The 14,545-nt window shown below is 38.3% G+C and overlaps 1 protein-coding gene and 1 pseudogene across 1 annotated transcript in view; one reads left to right on the top strand and one right to left on the bottom strand.

The window, feature by feature from the left end:
• Positions 1-532: 532 nt before the first annotated feature.
• The window catches only part of SPATS1 (spermatogenesis associated serine rich 1), a 23,141-nt gene continuing 9,128 nt past the window's right edge, over positions 533-14,545 (top strand). The window contains exons 1-5 of the mRNA XM_025042861.1: positions 533-602; positions 921-1,055; positions 7,365-7,512; positions 11,202-11,326; positions 12,927-13,088. Of these exons, the coding sequence (XP_024898629.1) occupies positions 929-1,055; positions 7,365-7,512; positions 11,202-11,326; positions 12,927-13,088 (562 nt within the window). The 5' untranslated portion in view covers positions 533-602; positions 921-928. The remainder of the gene's footprint in view (positions 603-920; positions 1,056-7,364; positions 7,513-11,201; positions 11,327-12,926; positions 13,089-14,545) is intronic.
• On the bottom strand, positions 12,134-12,251 carry LOC112475058 (annotated as a pseudogene).

Genomic DNA, 14,545 nt, shown 5'->3' with positions numbered 1-14,545 from the left:
GGAGTGAGGAAATTCGGGAATGAATCTCAGTTTTCTGGGTGACCTTGAGCAAACCCTTGCTCGTATTCAGCTTTCTATTTTGAAAAATGCAGCTGGCTGCTTAATTAAGATATCATCCACCAGGGTGCCTGGCCCAGAAAAGGCGCTATGTAAATGGTAGGTGATCCTGTCTAATCAATACCAATTATAAATGGACATCTGCAAGCTTTGTGGAGGACTCGTCCTTCACAGCCACCAGAGGCTACAGTTCCAATAATGAAATTTGATCGGGGGAGAGCCACAACTGTTCAAAAAAAAGTCCAGAAACACTGAGCAACTTTTCCAGTGGTCCCTGCCCACAACGCCCAGCCATAGCTGGGGGCTCTAGCTCTGCTCCTCTCCGAAGACTCCATCACAAGCAGAGGACCAGAGAGCTTCAAGATGCAGAGGGAGGAGGACCCGGAAGCTCGGCTGCGTGGGACGCGGTGCGCGCGTTGCTGGGGTGGGTGTCCCTAGCAACCAGAAACGCGCCTCTGCGGAAGGAGCGGCGGCGTCCGCGTCTCTCCCGCCCTTGGCTCTCCATTCCTTGCCTAGTACCCGGCAGTTCGGCTGCCATTTATTTGGTGCGTTGATCTCGCCGCATCTTTCTTGGAGGCCTCCAGGAGTAGAGCTGGGCCACCCCTGGGGGGAGGGGGCGGAAGACTCAGAGGTGGAAAGGGAGGGAGCACCTTGTATGGGCGGGACAGTGAGCCCTTCGGCTGCAGGGGAGAACTCACCAGAGCTCTGGGGAGCCAGAGAAGAACTGGTTAAGAGGCCGACCCTGCCCTCTTGACTTTCAATGGCTTGTGGAGTTTCTGTTTGTTTTGATTGCTACCTTTCTTACAAAGGTCTTTTCTTTGTCTCTGGGTTGCCTTTAATATTTAAAATCAACACGTGCATAGATGAGTCCATGTACACGGGAAACGGTCCGCGGAGCTCCCATCTCCCCTCTATCTCCAGAGTGACTTGCAGCGGAGAACTGGAGAAGGTTCAAGAGAAAGGAGTCTCGGGCACGTCCACGGTGAAGAGGACATACAGTTGAGTTTAAGAAATCAGAAGGGCTGGGTGTGGGTTTGGTCGCCATATCCAAGTATGCTAGAGCAAAGAGGTACCATCTGAAGTTTAAAAGGAGGCTGGTTTGGTAGCATATAAAAAAACCCTACTTAAATGGGTAGCTTATGTCTGTATTAACCCAAGATCTGATAAGGTAGAGAGCAGCATCAAAGCAGAGTCTCATAAATTACCTCTCTGATCTCATAACAGTCTGCAGGGTATGTTACAAATGAGTAAGGGAGCCAGAGGTTTGACCTGCTCAGTGCGTCAGTCAATAAATGACGAAGCTGGGATTTGACATGAGTCTTCCGGTCTTCAAAGTCCGTGCCCTTTCATTTTTTTTTTCCTTTTGCTCAATATTAGTAGATTTGTGGCATTGTTTATTGGATGGGACAGGTCAAGTGGAAATTATGACCACTTTAAGGAAAGGTCTAAATTAAATAATGGATGATAACTTTGTAATTGGCTGTCAAGGCCGAAGAAGATGTTTAGGGGCACATTTGCCTTGGAAGAACAGCCACAGTCTCTCAGAAAACCTCGGAGTGAGTATATAACAGGTTGGCATATACCTGTTATAGGTGAGTGGCCTGTGTGCTGCAAAAAGGAATGTAAAGTGTTCCCTTTGTGCCCCATCAGATCTTAGCTTGGTCCCTGGTCTTCTGTATTCCAGGTCTGTGATCTCCTCCTTCACAGGTGTGGGGAGAGAAGGGAAGTGTGGCTTACCACGCCCACCTACAAGCAGGGCCAGTAGAGCAGGAGGAGTTAGAACCCTTAATTGCTCAACATGCCTAGGTCAGCAAGGGGAAGAAGGTTCTGGAAATCTAACTTTAAGCTCCAGAACTTTCTGCAGTTTCCAGGTTGATCTGGGTTAAGGAGGGAGATGCTCTATTAAGGGTTGGGTAGAGGGACTCCATGTTTCTGAGTTGGGAGTACCAAAAGAGCACCAGCTTGAGACCTCCAGACCATATTAACCAAAGATCCCATGGCATCCTTTTCTGCTCTGTAGGTGTGTCCACTCAAGAGGCCACACCTGAACTCAGCTTAATAGGGAGTCCCCAGGGGTCAGGAAGGAAAGGCTCCAAAGACCAGTTGAAGATGAATGCACTGCTGTGGGTGTATATGAATTTTTCCAGCAGAGAGAGTCCATTGCTTTCATTACTTCTCAGGAAAGTCTGTGATCCAAAAAAAGGTTAACAACCACCATCCTAGATCCTTAGATTGTTTGTTGAGCAGATAAGCAGGGGTGGGAAACTGGGTGTTTAGTTAAAGGGTATCCACATTAAGCTAATTTGGTTTGATGTATTATTTTCTCCCCTCCAGACAGTGCTATTGTATAAATCAGCTGAGATGACAAGTGTGTGAAAATGCCTTGGTTATGTAAGGTTGTTATTCCTGTCCAAAGAAATGGAAATAATTATTGTGAACACCACAGATGGTACCAAAGAAACAGAATTTCTTCTAAACTCTCCTTTCTCCCCCAATTCCTTTCTAGTCACCAGAATCTTCTCTTGGTCTTTTTGGTTGCAGTATCTTATCTTATAGTGTTTTAGTGACTTGTTAGAATTTCTTATCTTATGGCTTACTGGATGTTTATTGCATTTGAATAACAATTATGGTAAATGGTGACCCTTTCTCAAAGGATGAACCTTAGCTTATTTGTTCTTAACCACAGCCTAGTGAGCTAGATAGAGAGGTGGGGGCAGGTGTTGGGAGCATGGCATGGAGAGGTCATTGACTTGCTTAAAGTTACTTGATGTCACTCTACACAATGGGAGCATCTGTATCAGAGTGGAAGGATTCAGACTTGCGCTTCCAGCACTATTCTTCTACCTGAGCAGAAGTGGAGAGGCAGCTTGAGGCCATGTTTGTGTCTCCAGGTCATGTTTGAGGCCAAGTTACTTCTAGAAAGATCTTACAGTCATTTGGATGTTTCCGCCTGGAGAATGTGACGTTTGCCAGTTTAGCAGAGAGACTGCTTTTCTTGTAGTTGCCCGTCAGATAAGCCATCTCTGTTACAGCAGTGACAGGTCGCTTTCTAGAGTGTTTCCAACACAAAATTTCTTAAGCAAACAAGGAAATATGCTAAATTTGTGGATGTGATTTCACTGCTCCTTTCTCAGGGTTATGTAATATATTGAAATTTCACCTCTAAAATTAAAAAAAAAAAAAAAGCAAAAAACTTGCAAAAGGGTTCCCTCTGATACTATTCTTAGCAACCAGTTCTTGCTTTGGTTAACTCTCAAGTCCTCTAGTGGCAAATATACAATTTAAATGTTTACATGTTATGGAAAGGCAGCCATTGTTAAAACCTATGGGCAAAAATGATCGTAAGTCAATGCTATAATAAATAATTCAGAACTTACACATGAGAATCAACGTAGAAGATATCCCTCTGTGTTCTTGATCTTATTCTCTACATGTGTGGGTCCTTTCTGCATCCTTATACATCAGTTTAGAAACATAACTTTTACAAAGGTATGTTTCTAAAAGTAGAGCCATAGAATCAAAACTGCTCTTCTCATAGGCTTCGCTCATATGCTCTTCACATATGGCCAAATTGCTCTTCAGTAAGAGGGGACATTTCCAGCAGCAGTGTACAAGAATGCCATTCCTCCAAGGTGGGCCAGACTTAGGTATTTGCAAACTGATAGCAAATAATAGTATCTCATTTTAAATTTAGCTCTTCGATTATTAGACTGGATGAACTTTTTTGCAAATGTATATTGGCTATTTGTGTGTGTGATTTTTAAAAATGAATTATCTAGTCATTTCTTTGGCCTATTTTTTCCCCCTCTTTGGGTATTTATTTTCATCATATAAATTTATAAAAACTCATAATTCGTTATGACTATTAACTCTTTTTTCTTATCATGTATGTTATAAATTTCCCTCAGTTTATAGTTTGCTATGAAAGTTTTAAATGTATATGTATCCAAATTTATAGATCTTTTCCTTTATTTTGCCTGTGTTTAATATCTTTCTAAGAAATAATTTCACCACTCTAAGATTATATAAACATTCACTTATAATTTTTTAGGTATATCTTTTATTTTAAGTTTTATATTCAAATCTTTAATTTATCTGGCACTTATTTTGAGGTAAGAGAGATTTAATTTTATTTTGATTTCAAATGGTTAATTAGTTGTTTGAGCAATTCTTTGGAATAATCGATCCTTTCTTCATGGAGATAAAATGCCACTATTATCATATAAAATTTATTCTATCTACATCTTCTATTTTGTTTTCCTGATTTATCTGTTAGGGTTTATATCAGTACCACTTTGATTATTATAACATTAAACTACATTTTATAAATTTTACTCCATAGCTCTGTAACATTGAACAAGTTATTTGACATTTCTGGTGTAAAGTTATTTCTATTTTATTTGTAATTATGACCTCCTTTTCATTTTTAATACTGTTTACTTGTGTTTAAAATTTTTTTCTTGAACTTTGTTTATCTGCGTTATTAGTTTTTTCCATGGATCCATGCTTCTGATAATCTTTTTATTTCATTCATTTCTGCTTTTATTTTATGATTTCCTTCCTTATTATTTTTGGGGGTTTATTCTTTTTTTCTCTTATTTCTTGAATTGAAAGCTTAGCTCATTAATTTTGGAATCTTTGGCTTTTTTTATACTTTAACTCATCAATTCTAAGATGAACATTTTTCAAGTTTGTATCTCTGAAGTCGGATTGGTCTTACCAGTCCTGTGGGCCCGGTGGCAGATGTGAAGTATTTGCCATAAACTTTGCTGTGTGAGCACTGAATAATGCAGAAGGTGTGTCTGTGGTTAAACTTCAGAGGCAATAGAGGAGCACTCATTAAGAGATGCTGATTCACCCATGAATTGTTGTTGCCCCGAGGGCAATTAAGGTGGAAAATGTGGACATGAGTGATGGAGTTGAGAAGTGAGTAATCAAACTTCCCAATGTGAGTAAGGTTAAGAATGCCCTAATCGATTTATTTTGCTTATATTTTCCTTCTTTAAATATGCATAGGAGTGATATGTGATCAAAATCTCTAAGTTTAAAAGTGCTTCAATAAGTATAAAATAAACAATTCTAAGTGATAAAGCATATGTCATAGTTTAATTGGCAGCTTTTGTTCTTTGTGGTGTATAAAATAATATTATTACAATGGATGGTGTCTTATATTCGGTGAAATAGAGTATATGCATTTAAGGCTCTAGTTTCTAATTACTGCTTTAGTTGAACCCCACAAGTTTTGATATATAGTACTTAGGTCATTGATCATTAAGCACTTCATACTTTCCATTACGATTTCTCCTTTTATATGAAATATTTACAAGTGTGGTTTGAGTTTCCAAGCTTATGGATGTTTTTTGGCTGTCTTTTTATTATTGATTTATAATGGTATTACATTGTGGTCAGAGAGTGTAGAATGTGTTATATTTGTTGATGTTACTTTTGTGGCTCAGTATATGGGTGGTTACTCCTTTGGCTACGGGGGACCTATGCTGTCCTCTTCACAGCTCTGCCCCTTTCTTGCCCCTCTGTTGGGCTCCACTCCATCCCAATTACTCACACCTCAAGCAACCAGTTGACCTCATTATACCTGTGGGGCTACTCTAGGCCCCATGGCATATTTCAGAACAGCTTTTCCCACACTTGTCTGGCCCTGAGAATCAACACCTGAGGTGCTTCTTAAACATACTGATTCCCAGGTCTTCCTCAGTAGGTCAGGGTCAGAGCCCTAGAATCTGCATGTTATTAAACGAGTACCCCCAGGTGATTCTCATGACCAGGCAAATTTGGGGAATACTGTGCATTTGGGAATCAGGAGGTGGCACAAGATGGAATGCAGTACAGTGACGAAGCTAGACTTGCAGAGGAGGAAAATCACTGCCAAACGTGAGCCTAACAGCTACCAATGGAGGGGGACTTGTTCTAAAGGCTGGTTCTCAGATCTCACTTAGAGAGATTCTAATTCAGTGGGTCTGCAATGGGATTTGAGAATCTGTATTTTTCATTCTGATGCAGACAGTTCTTACGCCGTACCCTGAGAAACACCAGAATGGGGGCTTGTGAGGAGATGAAGAAGCTCGGCTGACCTTCAAACTTTGTAGAGTCACAGGCAAAGTCCTCTTAAGAGTAAAAGGCTTGGCGATAGGGTTGAGACTTGACAAGAGAGGAAAAGATAGATCCACTTGCTCTATGAATTTGAGAGAGAATAGAAAAGAAATTAATAAAAAATGGTCTAAGTAGCAGTCCTATTGATAGATGATAGAAATTTGCAGACGGCATGTGGTGATACCATATACATATAAAGCATGATACCATGTAGGAGGAACAGCAGTCAGTCTAAAAATGTTCTCCAGAGTCAGAGAAGTTTGAATCTTATTTTTTGTAATTTTCTTATAACCAGAAGTTACAACATGTCTATTGAGTTTCTATGCTCTATGAAGTTATGCATAAAGAAATTTGACATTTTAAAAAAGTGAATGGACAAGGCACACACTATATAAAATGATGAGAGAAAAGAGTGTCTTTCATGAAGCAGGGATTGTATAGTGGACTGGAGACAATGGATACACTTCTCTAACAGTCACTGGCTGTCAGGACTCTTTTATTTGTAATTGCAGGTGGTTGGGGAGTTATAATTCTTTTTCTTTTATTTACTCAAACACTTATTGAACATTTATTTTGTGCCAGGCCCTGTTGTGAGTGCTGCTAAGATGAATAAGACACAGTCTGCGGGGTAGACGTGTGTATAAATGAATGACGACAATAGTGTAAGGGGAACCCGTGGAAGTTTTTGAAGACAGTTCTTTGGGTTATGATTAACAGCTATATTCATTAGTCCTCCTATAAACAAAAACCTTTTGGAAAATTGTATTGAGATGCTCAGTACAATGTACAGTAGTATAGCTTAAGTTAGATCTTATCTCTTTCACTTAGTTCAGGGCAGTCGTACTATGTGTGTTGCGGGGCAAGCAGTCTAGCATAGTGGTTAGAATTTTAGACTGTTGTGTCACAAGAACTGTGATCAAATCTGGGCAGAGATGTTGATTTTCTCTGTGATTTTTGGCAAGTTGCTTATCTTTCTGACTTTCAGTTTCTTCACCTGTAAAATGAAATGGTAATACCTACATCTGTGGGTAGTTATGAGAATTAAATAGGAAAATATGTGTAAGATGTCAATACAATCCCTAGTATATAGTAAATGCTTAAAAATATTAGTTTTTAAAAAAATATTTATAATCTAGGGAACACGATAGAGCGCAAAATATTTTCATTAATGTAATCAAATGGATATCTATGTGTTGCAGGTCCTAAACACAAGGATTTTCTGGAATCTAAGGGATGCTCTGCCAACACAACATCCTCTGCCCAAAGGGTTAGCCCCTCTTCTTCTGTTGAAACAGATCTAAGTGTCAGTGAGCCTCCAGGTTCCCGCAGAGTGTCTGCTCACCTAGAGTAAGTAAGGGTCCAGTGAAGAGCCACAAACAGTGGGGTGAAGTCTGACCAGATAGCCAACAGTCTGAGAGGTAGCTTGACATCTCTGGCAAGAATGTAGATTCTGAAGCTAGACTATCTGGGTTCAAATCTCAGCTCTGCCACTTAGCATCTCTGTGAACTTGTGCAAATTATTTTACCTTCCTGGGCCTCAGTTTTCTTATTTGTAAAATACAGATACTACTCTATAGGATTATTGTGAGGGCTAAATGAGTTGATACATGTAAAGTGATTAGATGACTCCCTGGCATACAGTAAGTGCTGTGCGAGTGCTTGCTATCATAAAGTTCAAAATATGTATTTTGGAAATACATACATACTTACATACACACATAGATGGTAAATCTTAAAAAAAAGCAAAGAAATGATTACCTTGAGAGTGAGAGTCACAATATTGGTTACCTCTCTATGAAAGGGACACACAGATAGTTTTGGGGAATGGGAAGGGAGGGCTGGCCTTGTTTTGTTTCTTGTCGTGGATGTTGGCTTTATAATTATTCATAAAACTGTATTTATGTTTGATGTGCTTTTCTCTGTTTATATTTCTTTTACAGGAAAAGTTTTGAAAATCTTTTTTAAAAATAATTTTTGTTTAATGAACATAATTTCAGTTCATTGTAGAAATTTTGAAAATACAAAAACAGTATTAAAAATAAAAATCATAATCCACCTCTTAGAGAATCAGTGTTAAAATTTTGATATTATTTTTTTATGCATAAGAAACTTCTATTTCTTTATTATGCATATGAATATATGTTTATTTGACACAATTGAGATCATATTATACTACTCTTTTTAAAAACTGCATTCTTCCACAATCACCTGTTTATCTGACCTCTGCCCTTCAGCCCTAAGCTCCTTGAAAGCAAGCACTGTGTTTGGATCCCTGGTATCTGGAACTGTGCCAGCCACAAAATGTACTCTGATAAATGTTTGTTGAGTAAACAAAGTAGTTAATACTTCTACAGTTTTTTTGGAAATTTTCCTTTATCCTTGCAATTTTTTTCTGCACAGTTTCTTCAGCAAAGCCTTTTGAAAAATATTTAGGAGAGACTTATTTCATGCCAATGTCAAAATTATCATATGTTCTGAACTCTGGGGGGAAGGACTCTGAGTTATTGTATTTTTGCTCTATCTACACAGTACCAAGTTCAAAGATATTAGTATACATGTATTATTTAAAACTGGAGATCAAGCTATACAAGACTTCTGAGTTATTAAACTAGGGTTCTTTATGATTTTTAGGGCACATAGTCTAGAGTAAGACTGCAGAGGCTCTGATCCTGTCTAGGTGTGTTTTATCATTAACTTCTCTAAAGGTTAATTTCCTTTTCAAATAGAAATGATTCTATTGGCCATCACAAGATTGTTAGTAGGGAGCAAACGAGACAAGTAATATGAAGATGCTTTGAAACTATTCAAATTAAAGGGTGATGTAATATTATGAACAAAGAGCCTAGGATTTGATAACAGATGACTATACCTGAAAACATTGGTCAAGGCCATCTATCACATACAAAGCAGCTTAAACCAGAAGTGATTACTATTTTTTTTTTTACATATTTGTTCTATTTTTTCTGTTTGCTTTTAAGTTGTATTTTAACATATTAAGTTCTAATATTTTAGAGCCAAATATATTTATTTTTCTTATATTGCTTTGTGATTTCTTCTATTGCATATAAGCTAGGAAAGTTTTCTCCCATCTGGGGATTTAATAAATATTATCGAATATGTGAATAGCCAATCCTATTTCCTTCTAATTTTAATATCTCGATTTAAAATCCTTTTGGAATTTATTTTGTTATATCTGGATCTAAGTGATTTTTTGTTTCTTTATAGGTAGCTAATTTGTTAAGTGCAACATTTCTTATGACGGTTTGCTTTCCTCCCCATACTTTGTGAACCATTTCTATGATATATTTATTACACACTCTGGCATTTCTTTTTTTCAAATCTATGCTACTCTTTAAAAAAGTGGAAATCAGGAAACCAGCTTGTTATAATTCCTTTTAAAACATGTTTTAGCTCTTCTTGATTGTTATTATTTTTTCTCAGACAAATTTTAGAATAATTTTAAATTATCAGAAATTTTGTTTGTAATTTTGATTGGAATTAAACTGAACCAACAAATCAATTTCAAATTGATTTCTTTTACTCTGCTAGCTGCCCAGTCTGAAATATCATATGCCTCTCTATTAATTTAAATCTTTCAGATTTCTCAGTAAATTCCTATTATTTTCTTCAAAATAACTTTCTTATAATTAAAATTATTCTTAGATTTATCTGTTGTGATGGTTTCCAGAAGTGATTACTTTTTCTCTACACCCGCAATAGTTTGTTGTAGGCCTTTTTAATTGCCAGAAAGTTCGGCACTAAACATAATCCTCTGTTATTATAACCAATTCAGTCTAGGTTTGTTTTTGATTATTTCTTCCTCTTCTCTTTATACTTATTGTTTTTTAATTTCCATTTAATGATTTTATTGAACATGTATCTTTTTTGTAACAGTTTTTTTGAAGCATAATTCACATACCATATAATTCACCATTTAAATTGTATAACTCAATGGATTTTAGTGTATTCAACTGTGCAACCATTGCCACAGTTTTAGAACATTTTCATCACCCCAAGAAGAAGCGCGTACCCTGTAGCAGTCACCCACCCCATGTCTACTATCCTCCTAGCCCTAGACAGCACTAATCTACTTTTTATCTCTATAGATTTGCCTAATTTGGACATTTTATATAAATGGAATCACCAAAATGTGGTCCATGGTGTCAGGTTTCTTTAATTTCTCATGTTTTCAAGGTTCATCCATTTTGTTGTTATATGTATCAGTACATTGTTCCTTTTTTCAAAAAAATGTGGTAAATTTTTTTATATTCATAGCCAAACATTTGCCATTTTATCCATTTTTAAGTATACAATTCAGTGGCATTAATTACACTTAAAATGTTATGCAACTATTGCTACTATTTTAAAAATATTTTCATCACCCCAAACAGAAACTCTGTACCCATTAAGCAATAATTTCATTTTCCCCTCTCCCCAGTCCCTGGCACTGTAATCTGCCAACCTAATCCACCTTCTGCCTCTATGAATGTACCTATTCTTGATATGTCATATAAATTGGATCATACAGTATTTGTCCTTTTGTGTTTGGCTTATTTTACTTAACATATGTTTTCAAGATTCCTCCATGTTGTAATATGTATCAGAACTTCATTCTATTTTATGTCTGAAATGTATGTATAAGTGACATTTTGTTTATCCATTCATCATTTGACGGATATTTAGGTCGTTTCTACTTTTTGGCTCTTATGAATAATGCCGCAGTGAACATTTGCATACATATATCTGCTTGAGTTTCTGTTTTCAATTCTTTTGGGTGTACCCAAAATGCCTAGGACTGTATGATAAATCTATATTTAACCTTTTAAGGAACCACTGCTCTTTTTAAGCATGTATCTTTTGAACATGGTTAAGTCCCCTCAAATTGTGAATAAATAAATTACATGCTCATGTACGTTTATGGAGGAGTAGGCCTACTTCTCATAAGTGAGGATAATTCTAGTGTAAGATATGTAAGATCAGGTTCTAAATACCAATTAAGTACATGGAAGAATCTAATCCCTCTGCTTCCTTTCCAGCCTTGCTGCAGATTTGGATCTGAAATCCTCCTCCTCACATTCTGATCGCTCCTCTGAAACCTCATTGCCTGAAGTCCAAAAGGATAAATATCCTGAGGAGTTCAGCCTGCTTAAGTTGCAGACAAGTGAGTAAGTCATAGATCCTCCTCCACATGCCTCCATGCCCAGGGTATTTTCAGAAGTCTGCCATACTGTTGGGTGCCATGCACTGAAGACCCACTAAGTACCAGACATTTGAAACACTTCATCTCTAACTCTCACAACGACTCTGCTGGGAAAAGCATCATTATATGTTTTCCAAAAATGAAATGTCTTCATATAAAAACCATAAAAGTATTGTATCAAAATTCTGAAATAATAAAGAAGTATGTAGAGTATAGAAACCCCTTCCCCAATATTCTCCAACAATATCCCCATTCCGCCCAATAGCTGTGAACAGTTTGATATACATATATCTATGTGTATACATACATACATATATATAAATTCTTCCAGAGTTTTGAAATGTATATCTGTGTGTGTGTGTATGTGTATATGTATGTATGTATGTATGTATGTATGTATGTATGTATATATGTATATATATGGAGTATAGTATTCAACCATATTTTCAGTAGTAGCAAATAGTATACAAACTATTTTCACTCAAAGTGAATAGATCATGGACCTCTATCTGTGTCAATACATATAGATCTATGTGGCTAATAGAGACCTACCCATTTTACACTAAAGGAAACTGAGGCTTGGAGAGATTCAGTTACCCATGCAAGTACACATAGCTAGAAAATAGTAATGGGATTCGGAGTCAAACTTGCCTGCCTCCAAAGCCTGTGTTGTCTTTTTTTTTTTTTTTTAGGCAAGGCAACCTTTGGTTGACCTCACAGATTGCAAAGACTTTGTCAGCTTACAATCCCTTATTCTTTTATTTTTTACGCCTACAGTACCTGGTCTTCCTAGGTGGTCTCCCATCCAAGTACTAACCAGGCCTGACCCTGCTTAGCTTCTGAGATAGATAGGATTGGGCTTGTTCAGAGTGGCATGGCTGTAGACCTGTGTTTTTTCTTGGCCACCACACACACCCCAAGTATTTTTCAAGTAACCCTAGAGCTGTTTAGGGCTTCTTTTGTTGCTTAAAACCACTTCAGCAATGTTATAGGAAAAGTATCGATGAGGAAGCAAAGACAGTGAGAGGTCCAGTAACTTGCCTGAGGTCTCACGGCAACCTTTCTCATTTGCCATAATCACATGTGCACATATTCTGGTGTCACAGTGGTTCATGCATGTGCCATTGTTGCTGCCAACACCATGTTCCATTCAGTTAAGTTGCCATGGTTGGCCCAGCCCTAACCTGGTTGATGGTTATTCCTTTCTCCCTACCCACTTATCAGAGTGAAAGTTGCATTATAGGTGCTTATAAAACTGTCTCTGAGCTTCCCAACCCATACATCACTTCTAACCATAAAATTAGCTTTAATTTTGGAGGAGAGGATAAAAAGGAAAAAAAAAAAGAGAACTCTAATTTAGACAGCTTTCTCTCCACTTCCCTTCCTTTTGCGCCTAGTCCCACAGAGGCTATCACTGCCCTGATATAGAACCAAGGAATTATACATGCCGATGAAGGTTATACAGCTAGAGAGTGCCTGGGAGTTTTTATAACCTTTTGTTATCCCTTTGTGGTATGAGGCTGGGAGTGGTGCTAATGTAAGGATTTCTGCTGTCTTGCAGAAGATGGGCAGCGTCCTGAGTGGACATTTTACCCAAGGTTTAGCAGCAATATCCACACCTACCATGTTGGAAAGCAGTGCTTCTTTAACGGGGTCTTCCTCGGCAACAAGAGGTCCTTGTCAGAGAAGACGGTGGACAAATGCCTTGGGAGGAAGAAATACGGTAATGTTTTCCTCTTGGACCTGGACTGTGCTATGCTCTTAAGTACCTGTGAGTCGTGATTCTGCAGGCCCAGCATTCTGCGGCTGGGGCAGCCCTGCGAGGTCACCATGTCACTTGGTGCATCCAGGAATATAGGAAAGGGGGGATGGTTGGCAGGCTACACTTTTGGCAAAGAACTCACAACATATGCTGATCCACATTTTTGTTTTTCTCTGAATTTCATAAAATGCTAATGTGACATTTAAATCACCAGATAAGTTCTCTCAGATATTAATAGAAACCTTCATTGAAGTATGGAGAAAATAATTCATGTTTCAATTAGATGATGCCTGTCATATGCATTTAAATTGTACTTTATATTCTTCACAAAGAAAATATTCCATAAACCTAAGCCTGAAGTGCATGTTATTATTTCATAGCTTACTTAATTAAAGGTAATTGAGATGAGCTTATCTATCTATCTATCTATCTATCTATCTATCTATCTATCTATCTATCTATCTGTCATCTACTTCTATCCTTGGTTTGTAACTTGGTGATTTCTCTGTCCTGATCTATCCATAATTTATTGAAAGACCCTAAAGAATTGCTGAGTACCAACTGACCATTTATGGCACACTCTTCCACAGAAATACCTGTGTAAGAGGCAGCCCCTGTTGTGGGGGTGAGTGGAATTGCTGTTGCAGGAATACAAAGAGAAAGACGTAGAAAGTTCTCAATTTGAGTTTTAAAATAGACTTTTAAACTCTTATCAGAGACAAAAAGTTTTGGAAACCAAGGCTTTTGTTTGGATAGAGAATACACGAAAAAGCTGTACTAGAGGAGGTGAGAGAGTTGTCACTGATGTGGGCGCTTTGAGGAGCCCTGCATCCTGCCCAGCTCCTGGGGTCAAAATCTAGAAGGTGATTAGACATGAACTAGCTGGGGCTTCTGTCTCAGAGTGGGCTGGAGGATGACCTCAAGCCTCAGAGGGAAGTGCCATCTGCCCTGACTCTGAGCAAGAGGGTAGTGACAGCTGTGGGCAATGGATGGGCAGAAAGCCAGCCTCGGGGGCTCACCCACCCAGGAGTTGTGGAAGAATAGCCGCATTTCTGTACCTTGTGAAGGCTGTGGAGGTTAGGACAGAGAAAGAATGAGAGAAAGTGACAGAGCAAGCCAGGAAAGCTGTACAGGTCTCACACTGGAATGCTGGGAGGCCACAGTATGATGCACTGTGGATCATCAATTCAGGGATCTTTTCATGAGCATAAATTTATGCTTCACATGATTCATTGAAGAGGGGGGTGGTTTCCTGAGGATCAGACTGGATGAAACATTTTAGCAGACAACAGAAATATTTGCCAACTCTCAGAGTAGCAGAGATAAGGCAAACAGCAGACAGTGTGGTTTGCAGACAGTAACCCGAGCCCCAAAGGCTTCCACTAAAGTCTTAATGTCATATGATCCTGCATGTGCAC

This window comes from Pteropus alecto, unplaced genomic scaffold, assembly GCF_000325575.1.
Source record: "Pteropus alecto unplaced genomic scaffold, ASM32557v1 scaffold7, whole genome shotgun sequence".
Classification (NCBI taxonomy): domain Eukaryota; kingdom Metazoa; phylum Chordata; class Mammalia; order Chiroptera; family Pteropodidae; genus Pteropus; species Pteropus alecto.
This window is presented reverse-complemented; position numbering and strand designations above follow the sequence as displayed.